Source organism: Typopeltis vanoorti, chromosome 10, assembly GCF_054136105.1.
Source record: "Typopeltis vanoorti isolate ZY-2024b chromosome 10, IOZ_Tvanoo_1.0, whole genome shotgun sequence".
Classification (NCBI taxonomy): Eukaryota; Metazoa; Arthropoda; class Arachnida; order Uropygi; family Thelyphonidae; genus Typopeltis; species Typopeltis vanoorti.
In genome coordinates this window covers 84,309,172-84,321,768 of record NC_143558.1, presented here as the reverse complement: position 1 = coordinate 84,321,768, position 12,597 = coordinate 84,309,172, and the positions used below count along the sequence as shown (strand labels likewise).

At 32.0% G+C, this 12,597-nt stretch overlaps 1 protein-coding gene across 2 annotated transcripts in view; it reads right to left on the bottom strand.

Annotated features, from left to right (window-relative positions):
- The window catches only part of scat (VPS54 subunit of GARP complex scat), a 393,993-nt gene that overhangs the window by 316,776 nt on the left and 64,620 nt on the right, over positions 1-12,597 (bottom strand). For both annotated transcript variants that reach the window (XR_016548906.1, XM_090398663.1), the window contains exon 4: positions 6,091-6,125. Coding sequence is in view for 1 of the 2 variants with exons in the window: in XM_090398663.1 (XP_090254789.1) it covers positions 6,091-6,125 (35 nt within the window). In the remaining variant the exon portion in view is untranslated. The remainder of the gene's footprint in view (positions 1-6,090; positions 6,126-12,597) is intronic.

The following is a 12,597-nucleotide window of genomic DNA, read 5'->3' as shown; positions in this document are numbered from 1 at the left end:
ACTTCTAAATAAATCCACTACAAGTCTGCAAGATTCCCTGACTAAATTGAATAACTGTTGTAATAGATATGGTATGAAAGTCAGCAATAAAAAGACAAAGACAATGAAAATAGGCAGAATCATTAAAAATGTCAACTGTGTTGTGAATGGAGAACCTGTGGAACAAGTGAAACATTTCAGATACTTAGGCACGATTTTTAGTGAAGATGGTAAATTAAATATGGAAATAGACAACAGAATCAACAAAGCTATGGTAGGAAGTCAATTGAATAAATTCATATGGAATAAGAAAGAAATTAGTCGGAACACTAAATTAGCTGTATGCAAGACAGTGTTCAAACCAGTTTTAACTTATGGATCTGAGAGCTGGGTCAGAAGTAAAACACTTGACTAAAGACTAGAGACCGCAGATATGAGAGTCCTGAGAAAGATTTTAGCCGTGAACAGATGGCATCAATGGCAATATCATATTAAAAACGAGGATATTAGGAAAGAACTTGACATTGTCAGCATCCAGGAATGCAGTAGCAGAACTAATCTCAGGTCACTTAAACAGAATGGGCGAAGAAAGATTAGCAAAACAAGTGTTCTCTGCCAGGTTGGCAGCAAAATGACCCAGAGGAAGACCAAGATATAGGTGGATTGATACGGTACAAAGTGCCTTAGATGATAGAAATATAAGATCTGATAATGTTGGAGTCTTGACAAGTAACAGACTGATTTGGAGGAAAATTGTAGATAGGAAGTTAGTAATAATGTAATTTTTTTCATGTAGTACTATCATATCCTGTACACCTCCTTGAGGGTACATGGCAGGAATTTGATGATGATGATGAAAAAATAAATGAAATGAAACTTTTATGCTCAAGGATACAAATAAGTTTCTGGAAGCTAAAGAGAACTTTAAATTCATCTTTGTGCTGTATTTCCTATGACACAAATAGAAAGAATTATATATTTCAAAGAGAAATTAAAATAGAAATGTTGCCACATTCAATATTACTGTTGTTATTTGGAAGAATGGCTAAAACAACAAAAGTTTTGAGGTCATTATATTACAACCGTGAATCATATATTCTTCTGGCTGGTTTGCCTATTTGGAGGATGAAAAACTACCTCTTCACGAGACCAACTAACTCACCCTCAGTTAAAAAACCCTCATAAAAGTTCTTCACATCTTAAACAGAATTCAATCCTGGGTCCAAAGGGCATCTGTCAATGCCAATTGAGTTATAGAGGCTCCTCAAGATATGCACAACTTCTGGAACCAGATAGTATCTCAATGATATATGTGATTTTTTTTCTTATTTGCAAGAAAAATAATATGAGGGCATTTAACTACATTTAGCTATCACATTTGTTTATTTATGAAAGAGTTAATAAGTTCTATTTGTTCTTATAAAATACTGTGATTATAAAGACAGGAAACAAACAGTGATTGTGTAGATATTTATAATTTTAAATTTTTGCAATGTCTAAAACTGAAATGTGAAATAGTCTGCAATGTAGTTTGTGGGTAATTTTAGATAAATTTTCATTAAGGTTGACTGTATATAATACTTGCAAGACAAACATTTTATATACATTGTTACATTCATGAATATCACAATGTACACTAATGTTTATTTTGTAATTAAGCATATCTCACTCTGGATAAAATTACCGTATTTTTTTGCTTTATAAGATGCACCGTTGAACTAGACATTTTTTGGGAAATTTTTGGGAAAAAAAAAATTCTTTGCAGTATAAGATGCACAAATTATGCATGAAATTTTCATTTAAATATTAACTTTTTTTATTTAAAATTTTAATACAAGTATTATACATTTATTAGAAAAAAAAACAATTATTCTTAAAAAAATCAAATCAAATCATTAAAAATCATCATCATGCATATCAAGGATTTAGGCCTAGCATGGTCTGTTCCGGGCCTTAGAAGTCATCGTTGAATCGTTTAAGAGGACGTCCTGGTTTTCTTTTTCCTAATGGCTTGTACTAGTTTTGGTAATCTTTCTGCTTTCATTCTTTGAACATATTCCATCCATTTATGTTTATATTTTTTAATTTTTTCTATTACTGGTGACGAACTATATAAATATGCAGGAACTAGATTCAAAGAAAGACTCTTATTATTTTTAAATAAAATTTATTCATTAAAAATAATAAATTCTTTAAATAATAAGTGATCCTCAGTACAATCAAGAGAATTACTAATGCCACACTTTTGAAAAGATTTTATAATAATTTCAGGTTTATTATTATTATTATTATTCATGGCACCTCCAAGGAGTCCGAAGACTCATCGCGGGAGGACACCTAGTGTATAACTCTCCGTCTTCACCCTACCGAACCTCCACTACCAATCGACTATATCAGCGTCATCTAATGCCCACCACCACCACAACAAGTATCTTTTGTCTGTAAATTGCGTGTGTTCTGAAGGTTTCACTTCATTACATGAAATCTTCACCAGTTCCCATGCTTCCTCCTGGTTTGTGCCATTTTTTCTGTAGACAGAGGCCCAAAGTGCCATTCTACTTCACTATTGCCATTCTTTTTTGTGTATTCAATATCACTACACTTAAACACAATCGTATAGCTATGTCCGTGCTTCGTAGAATCCATGGATTATATAAAAAAACTAAATATAATAATGTCGCGATTACGCATCGTAACTGTGCATACATTAAAAACATATAAACTGGTGCATCTTGCACACCAATAAGATGCATTCAGCTTGTAGGACACATCCTAATTTTCAGTTAAATTTTAGGTACAAAAAAGCATGTTGTGTACTAATTAATAAACTAATTAGTACAAACTGATGCTGAACAAGAAATTAGCATCTTGTTTTGCTCAAACATTAACCAAGTCACATCCAGATGACGTTCAACCTTTATTGAGGTCTCATCCATGGAAACCAAATCCTCCTGGTGACACCAGGATATCTGAGATGCCAACTACTCTCTCTCTATAATATGCAAGTAACAAAACTGTGAAGATGTTTTATGTACAAAGTTTGAATGTTTACACTCCTGGATAACGTAAGGATGAACAGAACAGTATAAGCATTTGCTATGTAGGCCAGACAGGAAGGTCAGGGGGAGATCCTTGTATAGAAAATACTTTTTTTTCCTATTTCAGAACAAATATTTGGAACAAAAAGAAAGACTTGTCATGGATTTCCCCCTTTCTCCAGTCTTAACCAACCTGCTTGTGAAAAATTTCGAAACGAATACAATCAAAAACTATCAGAAAAAAAAACAAAAATTTGGTTATGTTACATGAGTTAATTTCAAAGATTATCTGAACAGCTTGCATCACAATGTAAAATTCACTCTTCAACTGGAAGATCACAAAAAATTACCATTCCTTGATATCCTTGTCAAAATAAACAAAGAAGAAAAAAGATTATCCTTTTTGGTATATTAAAAAACCAATCACATGGGAAGATTTTTAAATGCCACTTCATACCATCATCCATTACAAAAGATAGGCATGATTAAAACATTACGAGACAGAGAATATAATATATCCAGCATGTCAATAAAAAGAATGAAGAACTGCACTACTTGAGACAGAACCTCATACTCAATGGTTATGAGCCCAAGACGAAAAATAAAATTCTGATAAATTCCTATGAAATATGTCATCAGATGTCCTAAATGAATACAGAGAGAAATGTAAGAGAGCCAAGCTATGTGTGAAAGTAGCTAAACAAGTCATGGGAAGAGTTGGTAAGACTATAGAAAATAAATATCAGGAGAGTGACATAATATTCTGGAAGCTATTGAAAACAAGCTTACCTGTTTGTATTCTTTCACGCAAAAAAGCAACATCACATATCCTCTCAAATTTCACTCTGTATTATAAAAATAAGGTATTTAATGTTATCAGTGGTATCTGTTAAGGTGAAAAGCCTCTGTCACTGAGTGCATCAGTATTCTGAAACTTTTGGATGTTTCTTTACGTGCATGAATGCTAGATAAAAGTGAATGCAATGATGATGACTGAATGCACTAGCATGTGAACAGATAGGTTGGGTTATGGCAGCAACCAAATTAGATGACTAGTACATCAATTTGTTAGGTGAGTGTATTCTTCTGGAATGTTAAAGTGTTTGTAGGGTATTATGAAACTGAGAAGTATATTAAATATTGTGAAATAGAGAAATGTTTTAAAAAAAGAACAAATAAACTTATCCTTATTTTAACTACATAAAAAATACAGTAACCAGAGAAGCAAAAAAAAAATCCTTTTTAGAGGGTTATAAAAATAAAAAATTATTTTTAACAATTTAGTAATAACTTTAAATTTTCATTCCTGTTTGGCAACTTTTATAAAAAAAAATTTTTTTAAAATTTTAATGAACTTTTTTAGAGATTTATATAAATCTTTTCTTTTCAAGAAGGCTGTCAATTCCATAAACAGCTTTTTTTTTCAATGAAGAAAAGAAATTTCATTTAGTTAAACATTAGTCATATGTAGTCTCTTCTTCATAGGAAAAAAGTGAAAGGCTGAATTGACAGCCTTCTTAAAAAGGAGATTTAATAAGAATTTTTTTAAAAATCTTTTAATAATGTTTTTTTTTGAAAAGTCACTAAACAGAAATGAAAATTAAGTTATTACTGAATTATTAAAAATTAATTTTCTTATCTGATGGAAAAAAAGCGATGCGGCTCAATCTTAAACATGCACATATTATAAAAATGTCAGTGCTACAAAGGGCTTCTTCAGAAAGAAGTTTAATTACTATGTAATTAAATACATACATGCATAAATAATATAGCAATACATACAATGCATATTATTTGAATTTTCTGCAACCAAACAAAGAACATGTGCAAAAACATCTGCTTGAGACTGCAATTGGCAAGAACAGTAGCATTATCACTGATAAAAAAATAATGATGTTAATGTATATCCCAAAGGAGAAAATTATCACTAGTTTCCAAATAATTTTCCTACGTGCACAAAATTCCTATGATGTTTTCTTATGGAGATACAAAGTTAATGTGCAACATAACTAACAAATGTGACCTCACAGTCTCACATGCTTTGGTCATAATTCCAAACAATAGAAAACCATAAAAATAACTAAGCTCAAATACCAGTCATCATTTAGCTGCATGAGGCACATAATCCAACCTGATTGTGCCTTAGAAAAGGGATTTACAGCAAAATTTTATTAATGGGTGCATCAAGGTGAAGAGTCATGGTTTAATGATTTTTTTCTTCAACCAGAATGTCGCAAAAGAATGTGTATTCAAGGTTTGATGGATCGCATGCAAAACAACAACATGAGTATAATAAAATTCTGCTCAGCTCCTCAACATTTTAGGTTGCATGATACAAGTTATGGTATCCCAACCACCTCATTCCAACTAGTCAATTCCTTGACTAGTTGGGATGAGGTGGTTTATAATTAATTACTGTTCTGCACATTTGTATGATTAACAAAAATATAATCCGGAAATCAGACATAATTTTTTATATATCTATGTTATATTCATGACATATGAATGACACAGAACCTTTTCTGGTAGAATCAGTTCCTATATTGTCTTACCAAATTTCCTGTGCATTTAGTTTTTGCAATGATAACTAAGAAAGTACAAGAAAAAAGCTTAGATGATGTAGGAACTGTTGTACCAGAGAAGATTCTATGTTTATTCACAGGCCATAAGTAAGTTGCATGTTGAGATGAAGCTAATATTATGGAATTACAGGATATGCTATGAACACAAATACTGTATTCTGAAAAATAAAAAATATGACAATGAGTAGAATAAAAGAAAGATACTATTTTATTCTACTTTTTATTAGTATCCCTTTATAGCCATAGTATAAGGGAAAGTAAAAAAGTTTAACAATTGTGGTTGTTTAGTTTACAGTGAAGCAACTGCATATATGAGGTTAGAATATTTTGTCTAATTGTGTGTGTATGCGTGTGTGCTCTCCAACAAGGTTAGCTGTTTTGCAGATCCGATTTTAAGATCTATGACAGGAGATATAGCTCAAAAATAAAATTCTGAGAACTAATACAACAAAAATTCTAACACAATAAATATGCATTCTGCTATACCATACCTTGGGGATACTCTCAGCAGTTGCAGAAATTTTATCTGAAAAAATAAAATTTATCATTAATTTAATAATTTTTCTAACATCAAATTTATAATTAAGTAATGAAATTTTTTTTCTATAACTAATATATCTAAAATGCAGATCTGAATGGGCTAGCTATCAATAAATACCATTACATCCCATTTTTATCACAAATAATAAAAACAATTGTTTTATTTTCAAGAAAGTAATGTTGAAGCATATAACTTAAGTAGCATACAAGTTTAAGTATAATCAAAAGCTTTCAAAGTCATAACTAACAACTTATTAAAAAAAAATGCCTCATAAAAAGTGATACATACTCCAAGGAAGGCAGAATGAATAAATGAATGTTATGCAGAATTCCCTGGAACAAAATTCCAAGACAAAGCAATGATATGTATGTATGCATTGTACATGTAAGTTCATTAGAGTAAGGAAAAGCTGATTATAGTCACTCATGTAGCAGTTGCCCAACTTAAGCAATAACACCAAAAAATCTGATGTATAAACAGCAGTCATACTCGATAATTCAAAATTAATGAACAAGGTGTGAATTCCATAACTAACACCTAAGTTTTTCTAGTGCTAAATGTTTCACAGTGTAACACAATATAAAGCAGATGTAAAAACCTATTTTTTGGATTGTCACAGGTGTTGAAAGTGAACATGCAGTTTTAACAAGAAACTAAAATAACAAATCATGAAGAGACTACATCAAGCTTCAAACAGAATAAAAGTTCATGACAGATTCTTTGGCAGGAAAACTTCACAGTCTTCTAGAGTAAAGATGGTGCTATTCTTATTGATAAATTATGGAGACTTTAACCAAGTTAAGAATAATTAATTTCATGACGTTTTGACCTTCATATTATGATCATCATCTGGAATATACACAGACAAGCTACATTACATTTCAAACAGTACACCAAAGTGACAATGATTTGATCAACTGTAATTCTAATGGTGTGACCTCCTATTTATAACATGGTCAGAGAACAAATTCATATTAATGCAGCAATAGTGGTGGCCTAATCAATAATTTAACATAACTATTTGTTAAATTAAAGCTAAGATCCATGATTACTACAATCCTAATTATAATTTATAATGAACTCTTAGAACAAAAGGTTATGTGAGTAGAACATGTCCCATCAATATTCATGGAATCCATAGACCATCATTATTGCTAAGATTAGGAGGATTGATTAGAATTTCACAGCCCTCTTTAAATCTGCACTCACAGTTTTAGTGTGATGTGCTTTTCCAGTCAATTCTATGTAAATTCTATATAAATATAGGAAAAAACACACAACATTTTGTAAACAAAATTAAGGACATCACACTTGATAAAAAAAGGATTAATTTGTCAGTTTTGATATCTCTGCCCTTTTCACGAATGTCCCAATCAATGACAATTCTTTTTTTACAGGACAAATTCCTGCCTGATATCATGGTGCTCTTTGCCCATGTACTATGTTCTGATTATTTTGTGGCAAACTATTTTTTCTACAAAAAAAAAAAGGGCACAGCCATGACTCACCATTATCTTCACTCCCAAATACTAATCTTTATAGGAAGCTTTTGAGCAACATGTTCTAAATTCCTTTACTTTACAAAATCTGGCTTATGTATGTTGATGATGTTTTTACTATCTGGCCCCAAAATAATAAGCACCTTTCTCAGCCACCTAAACAAACAACACAAATGCAGAAAATTCACAACTGAAATTGAAAGTCAGAACACACTTCCATTTCTAGATACACTAGCCTAATGTCTTTCTTCCAGCAGTCTTTCCTTCAATGTTTACCCTAAGCCTACACATATTGGCCAATATACCCATACACAAACTCTTACCACCACCCAACACAAAAACTGGATATCATTAATACACTAAAAAACAGGGCTTTAAAGATTTGCTCCAATAATCAAGTATTTAAGCATGAATTAAATGTTATCTGCATGAATACTACCTTCCTAAAAAATGGCTACAGCAAAAATATTATTAAGAAAATTCTTCACAGGACTGCACCTAATAATAAAAATAAACTAGATTACACAATAAAACTGTAGCCATTCCATAAATTCAAGGGATATTAAATAAAATAAACAATACTACAGAAATACAACCTTAATGCCACATTTAAACCTCCTGCAAATTGAGAATTCATTCAGCTCCTCCAAGGATCCGTATCCTCCCTGGAGTATACAGTATTCAGTGCACCTGTAATTTGCCTTATATAGGTAAAATTGAATATGCAATTCCTATTGAAAAAAAGGAACATAAATGACACATTAAATTTAATAAATATGGTAAATCTGGCTTTTCTGATCATGCCCTGAATACTCCACATAGAATTGACTGGAAAGGCACCTGTTCATTACACCACACTAAAACACGGTATGACTGCAAATTTAAAAAAGACCTGTGAAATTCTAATCAACCACCCTAATCTTAACAATAATGAGAGTCTATAAATCCCAAGAATATGGATGAGACATATTCTACCCACATAACCTTTTGTTCTAAGAGTTCATTATAAATTACCATTAGTAATCTGTAGTGACTTTATTTGTTATATTAGCATTAATATAACAATTAAGTTAGATTATTGATTAGGCCACCGCATTGCTGTATTAAAAGTATTAATATTAATTTGTTCTCTGAGTATGTTATAAATATGATATAGCTTTGATATAGGATTTTTTTTGCTCACTAGAGATCAGGACAGTAGAATTACAGTTAATCAAATCATTGTCACTTTGGCATACTGTTTGAAATTTAATGTAGCTTGTTTGTGTATCTATATGTGTATATTTCAGATGATGACCTAAATATGTAGGTCAAAACATCAGAAATTAAAGTTATTATTCTTAACACAGTTGTAGTCTCCATAATTTATCAATATAATGCTGATCACTGTGTAACATTAAAGGAAAGGATGGTGTATTCTGATGAATATTACAGAAACAGGACAAGCCTATTTTCTGAGGCTCATAGTGCTTGCCATATGAAATTACAGTAAGTCAGAAGAAGACAACGAAGTTGTACTTCTAATGCAACTTTACAAACAAGAAAAGTGATAAACAATTGTGCCATATTGTGTTATCCCATCCACTAATAATCTAGATCTTGTTGCTCTAAATCTTCATCTTTGCTCTTAAAAACTGTGGCAAAAAACTAATATACAATAGATTGCATAAAAGTTAATGCACACAAGTAATGTAAAATAACTTGCAACAATTTTCAGCTTTTATCAAATGATTTTGGATGAGGAAAAAAAAATGTGAGACAAATTAAATTCAAGAAAATATGTTTTTTAAAAAAAAATTAATAATAATAAAAAACACTGTTTTTATGGTCAAGATATAATTTTGCTGTCCTCAAATTAGCTTAGCTAGCTATGACGACCCTGCTTAGATTGTGAATTTTTGAACAATCATCAACATTAGGTCAGAGAAACTTGACAAATAGGAAAAAAGAACATTTGTGTATATGTAAAATTAAGCAAACTACCATTCTGAAAATCATTACATCTAAAGAAGCTGAAGAAAAAGAAAAGAAAATAAGATGGGCTGGTGGGGGATAGTCAACTCTTACTATAGCAAACTCAGGATCTAGAGGAATAATTTATTATAGAGGAAGGTCTGCCACAGTGAATTTTATTTAACAATGATGTTAAGATCTGTAGCCAGACTTTTCAGTAGTTGTTATAGTGAATGAGTTCACTAAAATGATGTTTGCTACAGCAAGAGATGACTACATGTATTAAAGGATGATGGGATGGTTGAAGATCTTACCAAAAAGAAGTGGAACAGAATCCCACTTTATTCTCCTTTTCAACACTGTAATAGCAAAATGCACTGACAGATGAACAATCATATTATTAGAAAATAGATATTTTGTTAAAGGAAATTATCTCAGAATAAAGTTTGAAAATATAAGATCACCTAAAACTAAGATGAAAATGTATAATGTTTACAATTTCTTCCATCAGAAGACTTAGGCTATTTAGGGAAGCAAAGGCAAAATGTCATGAATTATCCAAATTCATTCTTTATACCTTTTTAGTACATGCAACTACTAGCAAATATTTCTGAGGCCAGTTTATATTTGGGTGGGATGGGGAGGGGACTACCACATGGAGAAAAACTAATTCAGAGCCTCAGTCCAAGAACGACTATGGTTGTAGAATTTTTTACTAGCACTTAGTAGTGGTAATAAAGACAAGTCGAATTCCCGCAATCTGTCTTCATATCCCACATTCCATAGACCACAACAATGACTAAATGAATTCTCTCTGTACCATCTCTAAGATAATAATTCCCTTTGAAAGCCAAGACCAGAGCTGTTCACAGTAATCTGCATGCAGTCTGATCACGACTTCACATAAGGAAATGATAACCTCTTTGAATACACTGATAAACTACTCAATAACTCAATTACTAATCAGCAGTTACTAATCTACCAATCTACTACTGTCATCTACTAAAATCATCCTCCCACAATCATTCTTTCTTCTACTTGCCACATATCAAAATAACTCATGAGGATTTTTCCTTGGCTTGACTGGCTAATTTCTGTATAACTACACTTTTGTTGTCTTTAGCAACTGAGTCACCTTCCTGGCCTGCTCTTTGTACTCTTCATTACAAATCTTCACATCTCATATTGCCTCCATAGTGCCTGCTTTCAGATTTCATGTTTAATTCTCTTCATTCATTCCTCTTACCTTATTTAGTCTTTTCACCTTTAGAATAACTTAGACACTGCTACTGTTAAACCTCTCAATCAGTGCCTTAGCAGCATCTGCCATTTTTCAGCATCTGTAGTTTTTCATAATCATTGATATTGTAGTTCCATATATATCCCTTCCTCATAACAGCTGTTCTGATATGTCATGACATGATCATCTGGCTAAAATCCTGATGATCACACATCATGGTCACTTTTGCCAAATGGAAGAAGATTAGATTCTGCATTTGCAATCACATTCTGTGAAGATATGATCACATCTCACATCAAAGAGTGTTGAGAGATCTTAGATGTCACATCCAAGATCTCTCAACACTCTTGAGCCCTCTGTTACATATTGCCTAAGATGGTTGTTCCTTAAGAACTCAAATTCATTCTCCTTATTCCCTGATGCTATCTCTTCATTTCAATCAATATTACGTAATTTAAATCACCCATAATAGTCACCCACATCTAATCAGTTTGCCCAATTGTTTTTCTCCATTCTCTACATTCCGTGGCCTCTATACCTATCACATGTTAGTACTCTGAGTGGGTTAAGAGTTGGAAAATACAGAAATGCTGTTATACAGACCAAACATGTTATTTCAGGTCTCCAATATGTCATCTCTTGCTGGGTGATGAAATTCATCTACTTTTACAACCATCTATGCCCAGTGTGGGATTCAAACCTATAGCCTACTAGTTGGAAAAGAGAAGCAAGCACTATCCACTCAGTTAACCAATGTGCTAATAACTTATGTTCCCTCCCCACTCCTACGCAAACCTTCATTCTCTCAGATTCTATATATATATATATATATATATATATATATTTTTTTTTTTTTTTAACATAAAATTTAATTCAATGCATTATACAAGCATACTCAATAATGCTTAACAGGTAATCAATATACTTAGTTTTATTTAACTTGTACTCCAAGCAGAACAACCATCTAATTCTTTCTTAAAGTTACATAATTCCCTGTTGAAGGACATTCCTCATATTTTTAATGAAACATTTAAAACTGAACTTTGTATATTGGCTAAGTCAGCAAAAAGATAAAGATAGCAGACTTTTCCCTTGAAAAATATACAAACTGATTAGAGGAAAAACACTGACAAATATAATATGCATACAAAAAGCACTATCAGCTTAACAGCCAATTAAATACTCAAAGTGACAGTAATACATTGATGATGTATTTGCATTTGGACCCACAGCTGCCAAATGTTAAATACATTTCTAAGTCACCTGAAGAAACAACACAAACATATCCAATTCACCACTGAAATTGAAAACAATAACTCTTTATTTTCTAGACCCATGTTACGTGTTTTCTTGCAGGCTGCCTTTCCTTCATGGTCTACCTTAAACCTGCACATACAGGCCAATGCACACACAAAAAGATTCATAACACCATCCAACACAAAACTATAGGTCATCAGCACCCTCAAACATAGAGCTCTAACAATTTGCTCCAATTAGCAGGTGCTAAAGAATGAATGTCAAGTTATTATTTTATTATTATGTGACACCTCCAAGGAGTTCAAAGACTTATCGAGGGAGGGCACCTACTCTACAAATCCCTGTTTTCTACCACTTAATCCACCAACTACATCGAACCACCACTATCATCATCACTTACACCAACACTATCTATTGCCCACGAACACCACTAGTATTTTTGTCTGTAAATTGCCTATGTTCTCAAGGTTGATTTCTCTGTATCTCTCTCTCTCTCTCCCTTCCTTAT